This window comes from Danio rerio, chromosome 1 (genome assembly GCF_052040795.2).
Source record: "Danio rerio strain M-AB ecotype USA chromosome 1, GRCz13ab, whole genome shotgun sequence".
Lineage (NCBI taxonomy): Eukaryota > Metazoa > Chordata > Actinopteri > Cypriniformes > Danionidae > Danio > Danio rerio.
The window spans coordinates 49,277,654-49,300,351 of record NC_141021.1 but is presented as its reverse complement, the minus strand read 5'-3'; the positions used below and the strand labels follow the sequence as shown (position 1 = coordinate 49,300,351).

Sequence of the window (22,698 nt, the reverse complement as noted above, 5' to 3'; positions counted from 1 at the left end):
TCTTGAAGAAGAAAACTTTGTCGGCCGTTCACATATCGCATCTTTTGAACACCCATGTTTATTATTTCAATTGTTGCAGTAAATGCAGGCAAGCTCCCCTGGCTTGTTGAATGCACAACTGACGATTCTACATAAACCAATAGCATTCAGCAGCAAATCTAGCTTGATATTTTTGGTACATCACTGATGTGCTAGGTACCCTTTTGAAAGGGTTCGTAAAAAGTGGTACAGTACACCGTTAGCTATTGTATTACTTCTGACAAGGGAAATGGAAATGAATGCATACCGTACTGTACCGAAACGTACTGCACCATGAAAACAAGCCAATAATGCCCTTATTGGCCGAGTTTATATTGCGAATGAACAACACTGAAAGAGCAGTGTCAAATTCATTTTGATCAAAATACCCTTATATTATCCAGTCCTTTCTTAAGTATGTTCCAACCACACAAGTGTTTGCAGGGTAAAATAAAACCCCCTGATGACTGGAGCACAGAAGACTTGTTATTCATTTTTATAAAAGCTTGACAACTGATTGTATATGCTTTGGTAGGTGCCGGTGGTGAAAATTAATGTGTAAAAAATAAAAAAAAATAAAGAAAGTTTTTAAAATAGTTCTTAGTGATTTAGGCCAATATCCGTTAGAGACTTATCCACTTATCACAGGAAATGTTGTCTTTGCCAAAGAAATGTGACATAATAAATGTGTTTATTGGGTTTAGTGTCATGCCTTGCACTATTCTGTAGTTAGCAGTGCATTATGGGATTTGTAGTTCATTCATTAACGTTAAGACATTAAGTACACAGGTTTGTGTCTTTTGACTTTCTAAGCCGCTCATAGGATGACTTGCTTAAGAGTGTAAACACTGGTTTGTTGGCGTTGAGGAAACCTTTGTAGACTTAACGCCATATTTCATGGCTGTGGAGATCATTGAAACCCCTTTTTGAAGCATTGACTTCAGTTTAGTAGTTAAAAAGGTATTTTTTTTTAAATAAAGAAACGCAGACAAATCAAGAACAACATGGGTGTGCTTGAAATGTCATATTTGGGTGTACTTGTCCTTTCAGTGAAATGTGATTTCACCAGTTGCTGAAAGAATTCTTAGAAGTGTTTGTTTGTTTGTTGGTGTAAAACACAGATAAGATTATAGATTTAGGCATCTTGACCTCATTTGGACTCCAATAAGCTGCTTTGGTTTATTATGGCTTCTATTGTATGTGCTTTATGGTATATGCCCTACCAGGCAAAGTCTGTAAAAGATGCCAAAATGCACTTGAATTGTGCATTCAATATTAGGTCTAATCTCTTCCAGGTTTCCATTGATTAGAGTACAGCAACCAAAGATCGACTCACAGCACACAAATTTAAAAGAAACCATAATTATCCCCAGTTTCAGATGTTGATCAATTGTCTACCAAAATGTCAAGGTCTTCATTTATCTTATTCACTTTCGCTATTTAGTACGACTCCCTTCCTGCTTGCTATCTTCAAATTTCCTAGGTGGTCATCCCATCAGAAAGGTGATTATTCTTTGTCCTTTTTTCCCAGTGTATGGAATCGAGGAGCGTCGAGGTATTTACTGAGACCAAGACAGATTCTTTTATTTGAGAAACCCCCATCATTGCACATAAATGCCTTGGATGCTGTAATGCTGACCTTTCTGAAATTGGATGAATTGAGGAAGCTGGGTTTAATGCAGGTATACAAGGTTCACCAGCATAGCATAATCAAAGACAGACTGACATCAAAATGAAAGCAGACAGAGGAAATAATGAGATAAATTGAACAAGAAAAGCAGGATGTATATAAAAAGGGATCCTCTCTAAGTACTCGGTTGTGTGACGTGTTGGCCCGTGGCGCATTGTGTTCTTCATTTCTGCCAGTAATGCAGTTGTGCAGTCATGGCTTTGGGTCAAAACCTGCCTAATCGTTTCATCACCACCTCATCTAAAGTAGACTTGGGGCACGGTCGACCTTGGATACCAAGAGATCTACGTCAAAGCCATGTAGAAGCTTGCTTACCATGCTACAATACCCACAAGACACCAGAATCATACCGAAATGTATCATGCCTCGTGTGCAAGGGTGGATGGCCTAAAAGGCTCCTCCTGGTGGCTAAAGGAAGTTACCACTGTCTTGTCCCACTTAGCTCAATCCTGTCCATTCCAGCCTTGCTTGAGGTTGATGTAAATGCAATGTGACTTATCCAGGGTGCTGTTCCAGAGTGCTAATCATTGGTAATCTAATCCAGAGGAGATTAGAGAAGAGGAGGGGACAAAGGATGCTGAGAACGGCTCTCTCTGGCTTAACTATGTCCACGCTTTGTTGTAAGACTGATGCATCTACCTAAGGATTCACTATCTGCAACTAAGTTTGAGCTTTTCGGGAGGATAATCGATAGCAATGTCTTGTTGAAGATCAGCATTGGTGTGGATATCTTACATTTCATGTGGTTCGGTGGCGTGGATTTAGCGTGCATCATCTTTTTTTAACGGGAAAAAGCTTTGCTTCTGTTTGCATCATCCTAAAGGCGCTCTCCTTCTCTGGGATTAGCATTAGCATGTTGCTCTAGCCAGGGTGAGACTGATTCTAACAACTTTTTGAAAGGAATTCTGGGCCAAAAATTTTCAGGAGCACTTTTTGCTGTTTGACTCCTCCGTCTCCAAGCTTGTCAGGAACTGAACTGCCTTTTTTTCTTCAAAACAAACCAGTGAAAGTTAATCACGTAATTGATTTTCTTTGAAGGCCCATCAACAGAAGCGAAGATGCTGAATCAGGGGGCTGTGATGATCTTCACGGGGGTCTGTGGGGCGTTAGTGGTCATGGCAGTGGCCTACTACGCCTACTGGTGAGTTTGGCTAATAGTCATCCAAATTAACAGTGGATTGATTAGGCCACCTGCTACTTATATAAAGGGTTATTGGATTGTCTACAGGGAAAGGTCAAGCGAGAGACCTCTTGCCTAAGTCTTTAATTTTTTAGTTTGTAGTTATTTGCACTCCTTGTCTTATTCGTATGTGATTAGGGCACTAGGATGACAACCTGTTGATGAATTGTCATTAGAACAAAGGCCAGATATTGTCTCATACATCTCAAATGTCATTATTTTTGTCTGTTTATATCACTGGAAAACAGGCAAGCTCAAACCTCGGAAAGCTACCATCCTGCAGGCTTCTTACTTACTCTTACTCACAGGGCAATTTATATTGAAGTTCATATTTAGCCGCACCATCTTGGTGTTTCATAACATTTCATTTTTACGAGGTGGGTTGTTGACCCAAAGCTCAACCCCCTACCTGAGGGACCAGGACATACACACCTACTATGGATATTTTAGCTTACCCATTTCAACCATAGCACATGTCTTTGGACCTGTGGGGGAAACCGGGCACCCGGAGAAAACCCATGCAAACACGGGGAGAAACTCCGCAGAGAAATGCCAACTGACCCAGCCAGGTCTCAAAACGGCGACCTTCTTGCTGTTAGGCAAGAACGCCACCCACTGTGCCACCATGCTTCACACTTGCCAATTATTATTAACATCAATTAACCCTGAACACCTTGATTAACTCGTTTAGGTGTGGTAGATTGGGGATGGAGCTTAAATCTAAAGGATGGTAGCTCACTGGGAGCAGGTTTGAAGACTCTGTAAATCTTTTCAGGGAGTCAAACTGTTGGACTAGATGTATCTGAAAATCACACTGCTAAAGGTTACCATCTCAAGTGGAACCTAACTTCTTTCTCCATATCATTTAAAACTCTGCGAAGTTTCTCTGTACTCTTTGGCACTCTACAAACTTGTAATCTAACTTTTTTCAGAGGCACATTTTGAAAACTATGGCCCCAGCCTGTCTAGTGATGCAGGCCAGACAGCTGTTTCCACCTAAGCTGGTTGATCCCTACATCTATAATCCTCCACCCTATCTCTTTTTATATTGCTATGCATTCCTCGCACTAGCAATACAATAAACGAGGAACAAGATATGAACTTAAATATGTCATTTTTATTTTTTTATTTTTAATTTTTTGCATATGGCAGCAATCGTCTTGAGTGTTGTTGTCCAAAGACATTAGCTGTAGGTGAATTGGATAAGCTAAATTGTCCGTAGTGCATGTGTGCATGTCCTGGTCCTCTAAGTTGGGGGTTGAGCATTGAGCTAACAACCCACCTCATAAAATAAACTAGATGTTACGAAACACCAATGCAGCTAAACATCAACTTCGATATAAAATGAGCTTTGACATGGTGGGGCATAGGTTGGCTGAGAGGTGTCGTGGACGAAAGTGAAGATCGGGCGATTTGTTCCCTTTCAAGGGAACAGCAGGCGGCGGAGGAGGGCGGTTGAGGAGGGTGCCGGATCCGGATCTGGCGTGTTCCGGCACAAATTAAGCCCTGGTTAAACCAGAACAACTATGCATGAATTAACAGACTTTGACCTGGTTGTTGAAGACTAATTGCCTGTTTCCACTGAGTGGTATGGTGCTGTGTGGTTCGGTGTGCTTTTATGGCCGTTTCAACTGTGAAAAGGTACCAAAAAGCGAACCGTACCACTTTTTGGGCATCCTTTCGAAAGGGTACCTTGCACAAGAAAATAGTACCAGAAGGCGGAGCTAGACGCGCAGCTGATTGCTATTGGTTTACAGAGAAGCATCACTCATGCATACACAAGTCGGAGAATGGAATCAAAGGAGGCGGCATTTTTAAATAAACAGCCGAGACATTACATCGTGATAATATATAAATATAATAACAAGCCTGAGCTCAAACAAACCTTTCTCTTCACTTTCTCTAGAAAGCTTGTGTGCGCTCACTGTGCATCTATATTTGAAATAACAAACTTCTTGAGCTGATGATATAACGTGCACGTGAAAAACAACTGAGAAGCCCAAAAAAACAAAGGAGCAAATGATTCTTTCAGAAACCTAAAATATGAACAAACTGCCGTTGGTACCCTTTTGGCAATAGAAACGGTCACCCGTACCATACTGTACCACTCAGTGAAAATGGGCCATAAAACTGTATTTTTTACTTTATGTTATCACCAAACAGCTGTTGATAAATTGTCTGGAAATAACTTTCCTCACCCAAGTTGCACATTCAGTCTGTCTGATGTGTGAAGTGCTAATAATTGGTGGGATGGGTGAATCATGCAGTACAGTAGTAGTTTGCTATTGCTCAAATATGTCTTTGGCTGAGACTAGCTCTGACAAGTTGATCAGGTGATCCTTTAGTATGCACAGACACACATTCCCCCTGATATACACCTAGTGCAACCCACTTACTGTCATTAGGGGGGGTTGGCATTCAAAGCACATTGGCATTCCGAGTCATTGTCTTTTTCTCTTACACACACACACACACACACACACACACACACACACACACACACACACACACACACACATTGGTAAGACTCCAAAGTTTACCTCAGTTCATGCAGTGGTGGCTTTGAGGACAGAGTTCAGCTCTTTCCTATCCCACCCTTTCTCTTTTTCCTTCTTTAATCAGTCTCTGTTCATACTGAAGGCAGATTTATTTAACTTAACACACTGCCTGTGGATCTTCAGTTAAGGTTGGTGCTGTTTTTCATTCTGTTTGTCTTGGCTAATATGTTGGCGTAGGAATGTTCTTTATAGGTTTAAACATTGACTTGCTGCCCTGTGTTGAAATCGTGATTCTTTTGTGTTTGTTTAAAATGGCAGTAAATATATTTGACAGAATTACTGATATGCTATATGCTAATTCCCAGCAATCATTGACTTTCTGACCGCTCGTATGTATGTAGCAGATAAATTAGCTGAATTTTTACATTGCGGGAGAAGTTGTTACTTGTCTGTGCAAAACTTGCTGAAGGTCATCTTGGTGGTTGCAAATGACAGTGCTATTTTGGCTAGTTGGTCCATGACACAAATATTTTCTTTTTGGATTTTGTCTTTGGTCAATTCCAACTTCAATACCAGCTTCGTTATCAATACCTAATCTTTACTTTAGGTAGTAAGAAAGTGAACTAATTCATTAAAGCAAACAAGTGCTGTACAGTGATGTCGATGTAAAAGGCTAGCTTTTATGTAGCTAATTAAGTTTCTGTTGAAGGTGAGAAAACTGTGTAACTGTACACTTTTCAAAATAAAGGTTCTTTATTTCAGTTCCCCTAAATATGCATTTACACGCCGCGGGCAAGAGCGCCTACAGGCTGCCCTGCCAACAAATCACATGCTTTCTAGCATAAATATTTTGTGTGCCTTTATCAAATTTGTTCAATTATAGAAGATATAGTGTGTGGTGTGGCTTTGCTCCACTTTTTCAATATGCCCATATATTTGAAATATTCTGAAGCAAAAATGCTGTTTTGTACAATAGTTATAATTGGCATGAGATTCCAGCTTTTTTTCCGTTCATTTATTTTCTTTTCGGCTTAGTCCCTTTATTATTTAGGGGTCGCCACAACGGAATGAACCGCCAACTTATCCAGCATATGTTTTACACAGTGGGTGCCCTTTCAGCTGCAACCCATCACTGGGAAACACCCATACATTCTCAATCACACACATACACTAACGACAATTTAGCTTACCCAATTCACCTATAGCGCAAACTCCACACAGAAATGCTAACTGACTTAACCGAGGCTCGAACCAGCTACCTTCTTGCTGTGAAGCGACATTGCTACCCACCGCGCCACCTATACCCACTTTTTTCCCAAAATATAGAACATTAATGCACATCAGTAACTCACCAGCAACTTTTTTTTTGGTTATGTCCCTGAAAGAAATGACTAAATAATTGGAAATCCAATGACCGCAATAATCAAACCCTTGGTGGGACCAACTGTGGTCAAAACCAAAGATTACAGGATCTGTTCTCTGAAATCCTCTCCAGCAGTCGACAGTTACAAACTGATTGGTTGTTGCCGAACTGCGTCATAGCTCGTTACCTTAAAGTTGACTTTCATTCAGGGGCGGACTGGCCATAGGGAACACTTGGACATTTCCTGGTGGCCTGACGGTCAATCTGGCCTGCTGTCCAACACCAACCCCCCCATGCACCCCCCTGAGGCTACAATTCACACAGGCTCACCAAAATTGGACAATAGAAAATTGGAAAAATGTTGTCTGGTCTGATGAGTCTCGATTTCTGCTGCAACATTCAGATGGTAGGGGCAGAATTTGGCGTCAACAACATGAAAGCATGGATCCATCCTGCTTTGTATCAACGGTTCAGGCAGGTGGTGGGGGTGTAATGATATGGGGGATATTTTCTTGGCACACGTTGGGCCCATTAGTACCAATTAAGCACAGCCTACCTGAGTGTTGTTACTGACCATGTCCATCTCTTTATGACCACAGTGTACCTATCTTCTGATGGCTACTTCCTGCAGGATAACGCTCCAGGTCTCCAAAGCACGAAGCATCTTAGACTGTTTTCTTGAACATGACAAGGATTTTACTGTACTCAAATGCCCTCCACAGTCACCAGATCTCAGTCCAATAGAGCACCTTTGGTATGGGTTGGAACGGGAGATTTGCATGATGGATGTGCAGCTGACAAATCTGCTCATGTTAATATCTATCATGTTAATATCTCTAAAGGGATATGTCCACTACTTTGATGAATCTATGTCACAACGCATCAAGGCAGTTCTGAAGGCAAAAGCGGGTCCGACCCGGTAATAGTAAGGTGTACCTAATAAAGTGGCTGGTGAATGTATATTCACAATAGACAATATACTGAGCTGTCCAGTAACATTGAACCTTGCATGAACCATCGGCCCAAAGGAATCTATTCCACACAACAGCTTTGCACTTTGAAATGATGTTAGTTGGCATAATAGGGCAGTTGACTCAACTGAATTTTGTTATCAGAGCAGGCACATGCTAACAGTGGAAACTGTATTATTAATCGGTTATCAGACGGCCAGCTTAAGCCATTCTGCAACATCAGATAAACCTGGAAGGAAAATAGAGACAGGGTTTCATGCAATCCTCTCTTTCTATTTGGTTAAGCGCTGCTTTAAAAGATTATTTGGCAAATGCATTTGCTGAAACGCCCATTTTGTTGGAATATCTGATATTAATCCAGTGCTTTCGCTCGCGGTTGTTGTCTTGTTATCGGATTAAGCCGTGCCGGGAGATTAAAGCTCGATAAGCTTTCAGAATCGATTTGAAACTGGAGACCTTTGAATCCAATGAGAATGTTTATGTGATATCGTTGAGCTCAGAGTAGGACATTTGTACATGCTAAGTCACATCGAGAGACTCCCTTGTTATAATAGACTGAGAGATACAGCAGTGGCACAGTATGAGAGAGAGAAATTGGAGAAGGTGGCTGGATTTCCTCCAACTGGGTGAGAGGGTTGCGCTTGTGTTTGTGTGCGTATTTGCTGTTGCATGTGCAGTCTGTACTAGTGAATGTGGAATTTTGGGTGCCTGAGGGTCTGTGGTCATGAACTCTCGCCTACTTCACAGTGAAGCTTCGTATCTTTGAAACAGGATGAGGAAGTAAAAATAAACGGGACTTGCTGTTGGTGACGGTTGCATTCACGAGTGAAGCTTTCGGGATTTTTCTAAACGTGCTCCGTCTTCTTTTCTTTCAGGTCGGTGGTACTAAGTGAAGGGCCGTGTAAAAGAGGGTTGTAGAGAAGAGCCCGCTGTGGTAAGTTAAATATCCTGATGTAGATATCTTGACTATGCTTTTGTAATGCATGTGAATCGACTGGTGCATATATATTCTCAGTCTGTGGTACTCATGCAAACTCTTGTAGTGGTGTAATGTTTGTAACTTTGATATTGCATTCATGAAATAAGGTTGTGTTGATATGTTTACTTACTAATTGGTTAATATTACTTCATGTCAGTAAATACATTACCTAATGTAATTTTATTTTAAAGTGTGACTGTAAATATAGTACTAAATGACCAACTGTGTTTGCCAGTGAAATAATGCTAAAAGCAAGAACGCTATCTAAAAGGAATGATAATAAAAGTGAAGTCCGTCATCAAAAGATCTGAATTAAAATGAATTGACTTATTATCTACATCACCATAGATGTCACGATTTGAAGTTAATCTGGACTATAATCAATAGTAAATAATCAATAGAGTGTGCAATAAAACATAGATCAATAACAGTGATTAACTCTGGAGATTTTTACCCAGTGTTTGGGGTGTGACAGGACACTTTGCACATTAGATGATTTATGATGTTGGGTTTATGAGAATGAGATAAAAACCATTGAGAACAAATCCTAAATGATTAAATATATCAATCGATAAAATGTATATCTGGCAAAAAAAGTCTGGTGCATTTTTAAGTGTTTAATATGATCTTTGTATTAGTTCTACTTTGAGTTTGAAAATTTGCTGTACCACATGGAACAGTTAACTGACTGCTTTCTCTCCTGTGTGATTTTTACAAGTTTCTTCACACCTTTGCACCTTCTGTGCATGAATTATAAGCTTCTAGAATGTCTAGAGCTTCATGCATCAGTATGGATGTTTTTGCTGATGACTGACAACTCTTAGTATTTGGAAGCTGATAACTGACTATGTATAAGATATGAATTGTTTTGAGCCTAATTACTAAAGCATACTGCAAACAAATGCATGTGGATGGATGAATAGAGGATAGAACAATAAAGTGATGGATGGATGGATGGATGGATAGAACAATAAAGTGGATGGATGGATGGATGGATAGATAGATAGATAGATAGATAGATAGATAGATAGATAGATAGATAGATAGATAGATAGATAGATAGATAGATAGATAGATAGATAGATAGATAGATAGATAGATAGATAGATAGATAGATAGATAGATAGATGGATAGGTCGATGGATAGATCGATGGATGGATGGTTGGATGGATGGATGGATAGAACAGTAAAGTGATAGATAGATAGATAGATAGATAGATAGATAGATAGATAGATAGATAGATAGATAGATAGATAGATAGATAGATAGATAGATAGATAGATAGATAGATAGATGGATAGATCGATGGATAGATCGATGGATGGATGGATGGATGGATGGATGGATAGAACAGTAAAGTGATAGATAGATAGATAGATAGATAGATAGATAGATAGATAGATAGATAGATAGATAGATAGATAGATAGATAGATAGATAGATAGATAGATAGATAGATAGATAGATAGATGGATGGATGGATGGATAAAACAATAAAGTGACGGATGGATGGAACAGTAAAGGGATGGATGGATGGATGGATGGATGGATGGATGGATGGATGGATGGATGGATGAATGGATGGATGGATAAAACAATAAAGTGGCGGATGGATGGATGGATGGATGGATGGATAGAACAGTAAAGTGATAGATGGGTGGATGGATAGATAGATAGATAGATAGATAGATAGATAGACAGACAGACAGACAGACAGACAGACAGACAGACAGATATGTGTGAGTCAGCCTGATTTACACATGAATATATCTTATTATATTTTTATCACTTCATTTTGTCTTGAAAAGGTTATGTAAAAGGTAACTAATGTAAATAATCCATAATAATACAAATATGCAGGAGTCAGAGTCTGTGTGTTGCTGCCTAATCATTTTTTCAGTATGTCTAAATCTGCCATCTCTCCTCTCTTCCAGCAGTGTGAGTGTGTGTGTGTGTGTGTGCGTGTGAGTGTGAGTGTGTGTGTGGAAGGGGCTCTCAGTCATGGGTTTGGTGGCGTGGCTGAAGAGTCTGTTCGTCCTGCAGCTCTTGATTGGCTTTGTGTTTGTGGTGAGCGGCCTGATCATCAACTTCACCCAGCTCTGCACCTGCGTGCTGTGGCCCTTCGACAAACAGCTGTACCGCAGAATCAACACCAGACTCTCCTACTCGCTATGGAGCCGTGAGTTCTTTTGTGTGTTTGCTTATGTTATTACAAACCAGCAGATCCGGTACCTTGTGTTTACTTTGATTGTGAGATCAGGTTTGATGTCATGCAAAGAAGCTTAATGTAGCCGGCAGCTAGCTCTCTGCAACTCTCACATGGTCACCCACTGAAGCTAACAGGGCTGAGCCTGGTTAGTAGGTTGCCACCGGAAGTGGTGTTGGTAAGGCCAGCGAGGGGCGCTCAACCTGTGGTCTGTGTGGGTCCTAATGCCCATAGTGAAGGGTACTCTATACTGCTTAGTGACTGCCGTCTTTTAGATGAGACGTTAAACTGAGGTGGTCGTTAAAAATAACATTGTCCTTCGAAAAGAGTAGAGGTTTAACCCCAGCATCTTGGCTCAATTTGCACACTTGCCTCTGTCGGTCATAGCTTCTAAACCATCCGCATATCATAATTGGCTTCATCACTCCGTCTTCTCTCCACCAATCAGCTGGTGCAGTATGGCTGCCGCCATGTCATCCAGGTGGATGCTGCACACTGGTGGTGGATGAGGAGATTCCCCCCAATGTGTAAAGCGCTTTGAGTGTCCAAAAAAGCACTATATAAATGTAAGGAATGATCATTATTGTTATTATTATTATTTGTTGCTGTTAAGGCTGGGCGTTTAATCGAAATGAAATTGAAAACCCCCATGATAGTCATGCATATCTTGTCAGGGAAGCACAGTTGTGTGATCTGTAGTAAATCTTGTCTGATCACCAGAGGGCACTCTGGCCATACTCCAAACACCAACGATGAAGAAACCCAGGAAATTCCCATAAACTGCGTCCCAAATGGCATACTTATGCACTATTCTACGCCATTTTGTAGTATAAATAGTGTAAGTAGTGTGTTCACACTGAAAACTCTAAAAATCAGAAGTGCACTTTAATTACCCGGATGATGTACTCATTTAGCCGCTAAAAGAAGTGTGTAATGATGGACACTTCACGCACTCAACGACCGCAGGTTTGCTTACGTAGCGGAAGGGGCGGAGCTATCGGACGCACATGTTGAATAATTTTATTTATTTTGGATGGTGAAAGCTAAATTCTCCAATGAGAGTGATTATAGTGCTTCCCGATGGTGAATGCGGCAATACTCACGGCAGGTATTATTTGATAATTCAGTCGTTTATTTCACTGATTTGGCAACCGTCAAACGTCATCAGGGAAACGGTTTGAATTTCCACTTAGTAGAAAAAACATTAGTGTGCCATTTGTGACACCACTACATACATATACTATCCTGTTGAGTGTGTAAGTGCATAAGTACATAGTGCATGAGTGCATAGTGTGCCATTTGGGACGCAGCTACAGTGAATGGGAGCATAGTCCCATAGCATTGTAAAAAGAAGATTAAAATGCTTTCATTATTTCATTCATTCATTTTCTTGTCGGCTTAGTCCCTTTATTAACCTGGGGTCGCCACAGCGGAATGAACCACCAACTTATCCAGCACCTTTTTAACGCAGCGTTCTATGCCCTTCCAGCCGCAACCCATCTCTGGGAAACATACACACATATACACACACACACACACACTCATACACTACGGATATACCGCATGTCTTTGGACTGTGGGGGAAACCGGAGCACCCGGAGGAAACCCACGCGAATGCAGGGAGAACATGCAAACTCCACACAGAAACGCCAACTGAGCCGGGGATCGATCCAGCGACCTTCTTGCTGTGAGGCGAACGTGCTACCCACTGCGTCGCCCTTCATTATTTCAGTGTGACTAACGAACACAACTATAGAATCATCTCGTGGAATGATTCTACACTCGACTTGAAGTAAGTTTGGACTAAAAAACATGTTACTTAATGGGGTAATTTCACTTGCAGCAAACTACAGAGTCAAACAGTGGTCGTTATCACAAAACGATTGTCATCTAAATGTCAGTATCGTCCAATAGCTTGTGAATTGAGTTACTAGTGAATTACTGTTTTGTGTATTAAATCTTGCTCCATCTGTAAGCATGCACTGGAGGTTTATAGCACTGGTCTCACTGTCGAAATGTGAATGAATATCACCTACGATTAATCACCCAGCCCTAGATGTGGTCATGAATTGAACAGAGTGGGACACTGGAGAACAGGCTAACTCCACAATTGATATGATGCAAATTTTATGAGACTTCATGGTGTTTGTTCTAGTCTGGTTTTGCAAATTACTCCATAAGCATTTACTTTATATTTAAATGACTTTTTAATAATAATAAAAAAATATATATATATATATCTTAAAAGTGGTTTTAGAAGAACTATAATGTAATGTAAAAATAATCTAATAAGAAAATTTGTTTTTGACTTTTTTTTTCTACTTGGTGAATAAAATTTCTGTTGATTTATTTTTATTTAATAGGATATAATGTTTATACACTGAATTTAAAAAATATGTATATCGTACATGGAATATTATGAAAAATTGAATATTATTTAGTAGTATCTGATTTATGTAATTTAATGTGTGTATTTATATAGTGAATTTATTGTGTAAAGCCATACACCCAAAGCGCGTCATATTCATGAGAGGGGTCTCTCCACACCACCACCAGTGTGCAGCATCAACTTGAATGATGCGACGGCATGCACAGGACAAGAGCGCCAGTGCACTCATCACACACCAGCTGTTGGTGGTAGAGCTGTAGGTAGTAAAGCTGTAGGTAGTAGAGCCAATTTGGTGGATGGGGATGATTTGGAGGCCATGATGGGAAAGGGCCGATGGAGGCAATTTGGCCAGGACAACGGGGTTACACCCCTACTTTTTACGATAAATGCCATGGTTTTTAAATAACCACAGAGAGTCAGTATCTCGGTTTAACGTCTCATCCGAATGACCGTTTAGCAGTACAATCAAAATTAAATATCCAAGATAATTATTTTCTAATGCATCCTTTTGACCATCTAATTCACCACCCAATTCAAATGTATTTGAATATTTGGGTTTATTAATTTAGCAATTTATCCAATGGAGGCAACATTTGTCATGGCTCTTGTCATATTACTATTATAAAACCTTCTTGACGTGCATTATTTCTGTGTGTGTTTACTCTCTTTTATCTTTATATTAGAGTTAGTGATGTTGTTGGAGTGGTGGTCTGGCACTGAGTGCACGCTGTACACCGATCAGGCCACGGTGGATAAATTTGGTAAAGAGCATGTCATCATCATCCTCAACCACAACTTCGAGGTGGACTTTCTGTGTGGCTGGACCATCTGTGAGAGATACGGCGTGCTGGGGGTGAGTCCCGATGAGCAGTGAAGAGATGAAACTGAGTGAGAAGTTGTGAAGGACGGTGTGAAAGTTGTGTAGGCCTGTGTCTCAAAATAAAAAATAATAACAAAATAAAATAATAATCCATCGATCAACTACATTTATTACATAACATTTATCTATAGATACTACCTATTTCATTTGCTTACATGGTGTTTATTCCTTGGGTACTACTATCTTTTTAAATGATACTTTTACTACAAGTTATACTTTTAAAAACATTTATTAGAAACTACACTCAAAGAAACAATTTTTGCTGCTTGTTCAAATGACTTATTTGAAATGAGTTGAGTTCTTGAATTCTGTTGGGAGAACCTAATTGTTTTATGTTCAGTCCACTTAAACTTATTAAAACAATTACGTTAACGTAATGGATTTGTGTTGGTACAACATGAAGGAACAGTGCCTATTAAACAGATACAAGTGACCATTCATTATATTCTAATATTTGTTATTAGATGAAAGCACATATTCAGTAGATTCTGCAAGTATTCATTAGTGCACCTATTAAATGTGTCATTAGTCACTAGTACTAACTGTTTTGTTGTTAGTATATGTCTGTATTTACAAGTTTGTTTTAGTATTTAGGTCATAATTTTGTATTAGATCATAATCTGTAATTTAGTATTGTAGATATTTCATAATGATTCAAATTTAGATACTTGTACCTATAAAATAGGTACGAGTTTATATTTATCATTCTAGCATTTAGTCATTAGATGCTAGTATGTATTATGTATGTATTAATTACACACGTGTCCCTATTAAATGAATACAAGTGCGTATTACATGTCCCTGTTTAAAACTTACAATTGTTTTTTTAATATATTAGGTACTAGTATTTAATGGAAACTAGCATCTTTAGTAATCCCGTGTTATGATTAGTTTTTACAGATCAATTAAAAAAAACTTACTGGATATAATTAGAATATGTTTTAGTATCTAATAAATGCATTTATGATCTGTTGAATAAATAGTAGCAGTTATTCAATAAGTTCAAGGAGTGTAACGGATCACGGTTGATTCGTGATTCATACGGATCACAACCCGCTGTTTGGAACACATGTGGCCCGCGGATTTTTTTATTTGTAGAATAATCCTAAATTTGATCACAGAGAGATCGCCTCTCGCGTCATTCAAAACACATGTATGAAAGCATTTCTTGTAAAATAATGGTGACGGAAGAAGTTGTGGTAGGTTATTCAGGATGTGGTGGGTTTCTTAGGTATTTAAAGGTGTTTTCTGTCACTACGTATTTAGTCTGTATTTATGCATTCAGTGTAAGCGGCCCGATTAATCGTTAAAAGATCAGGATCTCAACACCCACGCAACATAAATTATAAATGATGGGGAATTGCATATGTTTGTTAATCCTTTGAAACGCTGCATTCAAATCTGTGTTTGAAAAATGCAAAAATCAAGAAAGAGATTCAGTCTTTAGTCTTTTGAGTTATGAAGTTACAAACAGTCAAATAACAAAGACGTTTAGATAAGACCATGCACTGATGTTTATGGTAAAGATTAAAATCACAGTCATATGCATTTAACGATGCTCAAAAATGAAAGTTGTATGCAGCAATTACAGTATTTAACCAATAGGCGGTGACAATCAGCCATTAGAAATATGCCACTGAATAAATCTTCAAAAATGATCATCTAGTTTTCTGAGGGAATAACTGAATCATTTGTTGAAAATGAGATCAAATGAGACAAATTATAATGTTATCTTTATACATTTAGCGTCATCAGCAGCAGTAGTAACAGTGAATTTTTCGCAGTACTGCATATTTTACAATTTAATTTTATTCAAATTATCATTTTTTCGTTTCATTTTTAATATTTTTTAAATTCGTTTTTGTAGTAAATAGAATTCAAGTGACATTTGTCTCCTCCCCTTTTTGATTGTTCCGAAAATTTGTCCGATTTGTGTCTAAAAAAACATAATGTGTTTTGAACCTTGAGATTTGTGATCCATTACACCACTAATAAGTACTAGCATCTAAATACTAATGTATTTTTAATTGGTATTTGTATCTACCAAACAAGTAGTGTCTAATAAATGAGTACTCTGATATTTGCTAATAAAGTCTCTAATAAATCTAATAAAGTCTCTAATGTTTACTAGTATTTACAAATATTGTACCAGTGTCTTAAATAATAAGCATTAGAACCCAAACAATAAGTGCTTACAATGGCTAGTAAGCGAATACATACTAGTAACTAAAACAACTAACATTGGTTGCATGAAAATACACACTAGCACATTTTATAGTTTAAATGATACAATTGTAATTTAGTTGTATTGGTTGAGGGGATGATTTAAATTCTTCTTAATCACTGACGTCAAATAATTTTTTGTTGTTGTTGTTGTTGTTTTTTTTTTGCATTTGCTATTTTTGTTTTATCTTGATTTTTCTTCTTATCCAGAGTTCAAAGGTTCTGGCAAAGCATGAACTGCTGAAAGTGCCTCTGATTGGCTGGACGTGGTATTTCCTGGAAATAGTCTTCTGCAAGAGGAAGTGGGAGGAGGATAGAGACACTGTCTTCAGTGGACTCAGCCGTCTCAGAGATTATCCAGAATACATGTGGGTGAGTACACTTACCCACTAGGATTATCTTCAGATGATGTAGCTGTGACTTAAAGGGATAGTTTGCCCAAAATTTGAAAGTGGCTCTAAACCTTTATGAATGTCTTTCTTCTGTTGAATAAGATATACTGAAGATTATAGATGATGAATGTTGAAGTCAGTGACTTGCATAGGAGAAACAAAAAAATACGACAGTGGAAATCAGTGGCTGTTTTTTTCCCAATATTCTTCAGTACATCTTTATTTGTGTTTAACAGAAGAAAGAAACTCAAACAGGTCTGGAACAAGTGGAGGATGGGGAAATGATGACAGAATTTTAATTAAAGTATTTGCTGAATTGTAGAAGTCAAAATGGGGGCTGAGCTTAACCTCAGACTGGCCACACATCTGTAGTCTCACACAAACTTTCTTCAATGGTTCAGATCAGGCAGATTTTGGTTAACTTGTACATTATTATTATTATTCCTCTGTTTATGTGTAGTTTGTAGGTTATTATATAGTTTTTGAGTCGTTTTAAGTTGAAATTCTTAATAGACCTATACTTATTTGAGGCTTGATGTTACTTTTGTTCTGTTCTTTAGTGACACAAACTGCAAACACAGTACAATGCATTGACACATTTAAACAAGGCACAGAGAGTGCTAACAACGCAACCTGCCGGAAATTTCAACGTGTGAATGTGAATATTCTCCCTACTCCATTAACAAGAACGAAATCTTTTCTTTTCAATAACCTCTTTTAAAAAACAAATTATTATGACAGAATCATTTTAATTACCCAACTACACTTACTGCTATGGTAAAAATAGACTTACTTTTAGGTTTAAAAGTCCACATATGGCACATTTATCATCCAACAACAAATATTTGAGCAGAGTGTATGAATTAGTCAAAACTTTTGCTTTCTTTGGCTGCATTTACACTGCAGATCTTGATGGTCAATTCCGATTTTGTGACTGTATCGGATTTTTTTGCTGACTCTCTTACATCCTCTTTTAAAACTGACTCATATCCGATTGTCTGTATTTACACAGCACACAGCAAAGGTACATTTACCAGGAAAAAAAGAGCGGGCGCTGACTAACAGCTGATAATAAAAGAGTGCTCTTTTCTCCATTTCTGTATTTAATCTGTTCGCAGGGTTTCATTTTTTTTAATACTTCTTGACAAGCTGGTTTACTTTAGCTTATGACAGAACATATCTCATTTTGCTCTCTTCTTTTAGATCTTCTTTAAGTAGGCATCTTAATGTAATGTCCATGGCATGATTTTTGAGAAAAAAGTCGGAATTGAGTCACTTGAACCATGCAGTGTAAATGCAGCCTTAGTTGCGCTTTGACTGCTTGAAATGCATGAGTTTGTTTTATGAAGCTTAGGGCCTGCTCACATTATGCTATCCGATCCATGCCCAGGCCCGTTCCCGGATCGTTTGAGAAGTGTGAGCGCTCTGAATCGGGCTCAGGCACGGTTTACTTGGCCGGCTCTGGCCCGGTTGGAAGAGGTGTTTCAGAGCGCGGTTCACTTGGGCTTTGGTGCGGTATGCTTATAGTGTGAGTGCAAAGCGCGCCTAAGCCCGAAACTGAAGACGAGTTGTGACTTTTACAGTCTTGTTTCATATGGAATTATTGATCTTTTTTACTGTTCAATGAACACAAACTGTCGTAGATTATTAGAGACTCAAACCCCTCACTGCATGACAGTTGCACCTTCAGCAAACCTCCTAATTCCTGCAGGACGAGGACTTTATGGTTGTTTTTGAGCGTCAAAAGTGGTTGATCTGTTTGGCGTAATATTTGACTGCATGTCACTGCATCTCAAACGACTAAAACAATATAAATAAAGAAATCTTCACTGTGCTAAGTGAGAGCGCTTACTTAACAGTGCATCATCGATGACGTAAGCGTGCCCAGGCCCGAATGTAATGTGAGAGCGGGCCGTTGGGGGAGACGAGATGAGGATAAAGCGTGTTGCGGCCAGGTTCAAGGCAACTGTACATAGTGTGAGTACGCCCTTAGTGGAACCTGTATACTCCTGATAGAATTATTTATGGCATTTTTCTGTTCACAAAGGGACAATATTTCTTTAAATATTAAGTTTAGTATGAGTGTAGTGAGCACATTCTCTGTACTGCATATTGTCATTTTTATGTGATCTCATGGGATAGTAAGATTAAGATATCCTCATATACATATTCATATCATCTGTCAGGGTACATGTTTCCTACTTTTTTATGCTCGCTATGAATATGGATGTACTATTCTTTTCACATACTGCTTTCAGCCTTCTAGGAAAGTATGCTATTTCGGATGCAGCCAAAATGTTGTTTGGAAAATGGAGTTTAGTGAGTTTATATATAATGATTTATTCTATTTTTATTTTATTTGGATATGGGTCAGTGTTACTGGTCGGCCACGTAACTCCACCTGCGAGGTCACTTATACCATGGTCCGATTGGAAGTTTCCGTTGGCAACAGGAGCCAGAGATTACAAAGTGATAGGATTACTCTGTTTAACACTGACCTGAGAGTTACAATCCTCTGGTGTGTGTGTGTGTGTGTTTGTGTTTGTGTGTGTTTGTGTGTGTTTGTGTGTGTTTGTGTGTGTTTGTGTGTGTGTGTGTGTGTGTGTGTGTGTGTGTGTGTGTGTGTGTGTGTGTGTGTGTGTGTGTGTGTGTGTGTGTGTGTGTGTTTGGCAGTTCCTGTTGTACTGTGAAGGAACGAGATTTACGGAAAAGAAACACCAGATCAGCATGCAGGTGGCTGAGAGTAAGGGCCTTCCCAAACTGAAGTACCACCTCCTGCCCCGCACCAAAGGATTCACCACCACACTGCAATGCCTAAAGGGAACAGGTCAGACAAACACTTGTGCACACACCCCGTCATTGTCACACACAGTTTACACCAAGACATTTTGATTTGGTGTAGTGTTTGTTTCAGTCCAAAAACAAAGCACCAAAGCAAACTAAGTTCACTTTGGCTGGTAAACATCCTCAAACTATTATTGATCTGTGGCCATTAAGCAGTAGGTTAATCGGGCTGGGACTTCTTATTATTTAAAGGGGTAGTATACCGATCATTTACTTACATACAAGTGCTTCTCTTTTATGACAAAAAAACAAGATATTCTGAAGAATGTTGGGGGAAAAGCAATTGGCATTTATAGTATAAACAAAAAAATACTATTGAGGTCAATGGCAACATACACTCACCTGCCACTTTATTAGGTACACCTTGCTAGTATCGGATTGGACTCCCTTTTGCCCTCAAAACTGACTTAATCCAAAAAGATTTTGGTCTAAATTGACACAATAGCATCAAGCAGTTGCTGCAGATTTGTCAGCGGCACATTCATGATACAAATCTCCAATTCCACAACATCCTAAAGGTGCTTTATTGGAATGAGATCTGTTGACTGTGGAGGCCATTTGAGTACAGATGATTCACACTTTACCACATGGCACTTTATCCTGCTGGAAGTAGCCATCAGAAGATGGGTACACTGTGGTCATAAAGGTCAGCAACAATGCTCAGGTAGACTGTGGCATTGACATGATGCTCCATTGGTACTAATGAGCCCAAAGTGTGCCAAGAAAATATCCCCCACACCATTACACCACCCCCAGCCTGAACTGTTGATACAAGGCAGGATAGATCCATGCTTTCTTGCTGTTGAAGCCAAATTCTGATCCTACCATCTGAATGTTGCAGCAGAAATAGAGACTCATCAGACCAGGCAACGTTTTTCCAGTCTTCTATTGTCCAATTTTGCTGAGCCTGTGCGAACTGTAGCCTCAGTTTCCTGTTTTTAGCTGACAGGAGTGGCACCCATTTGCCGCAAGGTTGGACGTGTTGTGTGTTCAGAGATGCTCTTCTGCAAACCTCGGTTCTAACGAGTGGTTATTTGACTTACTGTTGCCTTTCTATCAGCTGGAACCAGTCTGGCCATTCTCCCCTGACCTCTGGCATCAACAAGGCATTTGCGCCCGCAGAACAGCAGCTCACTGGATATTTTCTCTTTTATATGTGTTTTCAGTAAACCCTGGCGATGGTTATGCATGAAAATCCTAGCAGATTCGCAGTTTCTGAAATACTCCGAACAGCCCGTCTGGTACCAACAACTGTGCCACGTTCAAAATAACCATTCTCCAGTAGATCGTCTTGACCATGTCTCCATGCCTAAATGCATTGAGTTGCTGCCATGTGATTGGCAGTTGGTCAGGTGTACCTAATAAAGTGGCCAGTGAGTTTATTTTCCTTTGTGTCTCTTTTCGGCAGAAAGAAACTCAAACAAAATGAGTAAATGACAGAATTTTCCTTTTCTGGGTGAACTGTACTTTAGCTTCAGACTTTAACTCGTGGAACCTTAAGCCATCCCGTTACATTGTGTTATGTTTACAAACACTTTATTTATTGATATTTAAATCGGATTGTCTTGTGTTGACGTTTATTCATGTGCTTATGGTGCATACATTTTTGATTGTAAAGTGTTTATGTTGCTTCTTAAAAATGGTCAGTCATCCCAGAGTAAACCTAAAAACAAAAGATCTTTTTACAGTTGAAAACTATTAAACGCTCTTCAAATGCTTTTGTTGATGTCCGTAATCCTGCTGTTCATTAATAATGTTCATGTATTCAAGTGCAAAGGTCAGGGACCCTAAACAGGGTGCAGCATGGTCCTGCGGTTATGGTGATACCTAATGTCTTATTAGAATACACCTGTACCCAAAATACTCTTGAATCGTTGCCACAAGAAAAACCCCAGAGCATTCGGCACCTCAGGAGTCGAGAGACTCTTCCGTCTGTCACCTGCTTCCTAAATATAGACTGAGTTTAGGCTTTATTTTTAGGCATACCCCCTACCATTCAGAGGTTTGGGATCTGTTAGACTTATAATGTCAATCAAGAAATGTATTTATTTGATTTTAAAAAATGCAGCAGGAATGAAATATTTTGTGACATATTATTTAAATGTAGTTAAAAATGTAATCAGTGGTGTTTTTTCCCCAACATTCTTCAGAATATCTTGCTTTGTTTTCAGCAGGCGAAAGAAATTTATAAGGTTAGAAAATTTCATTTTGTGTATATAAACACTTTATATTTATTTATGTGTGTGTTTTAACACTCAAAACACTTTTCGTGTAACCATAATGTTACATTGTGTTATGTTTACTTTGTACACTTTATTTATTGATATTTAAATAGCATTATGAAGCCGTCTCAGACAATAAGTCATGCCTCAAGATAAGAATTAGGATCTGTCATCCATGGTCAACACTGACCGACGGAGGCCTACAATTACGGTCCCACTTCATAATAAGTGTTCTTAACTACTATGTACCAAGTGTGCCGCAAGCCTACGTTTGAGTGAAGGTTTCGGCCGTTAGATCGCCCCCTGGGGGCTGGCTGCAGTACAAGTCATAAAGCCCGCCTCCTCCGTGTTAATGAAGGAGACTTGAGCCCAAATAAAAAAAAATATTACACTTGCAATAAAATGTCCCGAAAGATAGTTCTGGTGGATTAAGGCACTGGTTATTGTGCTGAAATAGGTGCAGATCTTCATTTTTGTAAACAGTTTGTTTTTAGCAGTCATTTAATGCTGGGCGTGTCATCGTGATTGACAGCTGTGATTGACAGTTTCTCAAAGCGCGGCATCTGAGCTTCGGCAGGAGACTGAAGTAGACTGAAATGTTATTATTCGATTTCTGTGTTATTTTACCATGACAAAATGAGTTCAGCAGTAAACTATAGTTTCTGACATACATGATCCTGGTGGAACACTGTTTATTCGCTAAGTTCAGGGCTTTTTTCGGGCTTTATTAGTTTGCTGATACACACCTAGCCACCCAGATAACAAAACACAGTTCCGGCTAGATTCTCGCCTGCCGGAGACTTATCTCTTAGAGCTCAGACTGACTAATGTTACCTCTGCT

At 39.1% G+C, this 22,698-nt stretch overlaps 1 protein-coding gene and 1 long non-coding RNA gene across 44 annotated transcripts in view; one reads left to right on the top strand and one right to left on the bottom strand.

Moving 5' to 3' along the window:
• Nucleotides 1-22,698, top strand: part of agpat3 (1-acylglycerol-3-phosphate O-acyltransferase 3) — a 78,408-nt gene that overhangs the window by 6,783 nt on the left and 48,927 nt on the right. For 5 of the 43 annotated variants that reach the window (XR_015475665.1, XR_015475664.1, XR_015475663.1 and 2 more), the window contains 5 exon segments: nt 8,596-8,654; nt 10,636-10,880; nt 13,980-14,149; nt 16,610-16,771; nt 19,465-19,618. Coding sequence is in view for 15 of the 43 variants with exons in the window: in NM_213425.1 (NP_998590.1) it covers nt 10,703-10,880; nt 13,980-14,149; nt 16,610-16,771; nt 19,465-19,618 (664 nt within the window). In the remaining 28 variants the exon portion in view is untranslated. 43 annotated transcript variants of the gene reach the window in all.
• LOC147847004 (uncharacterized) lies at nt 10,570-14,259 on the bottom strand. The gene is made up of 3 exons (XR_015476997.1): nt 12,336-14,259; nt 11,465-12,134; nt 10,570-11,395 (listed from the first exon to the last, which is right to left on the bottom strand). It is a non-coding gene; the product is annotated as an uncharacterized LOC147847004 (long non-coding RNA).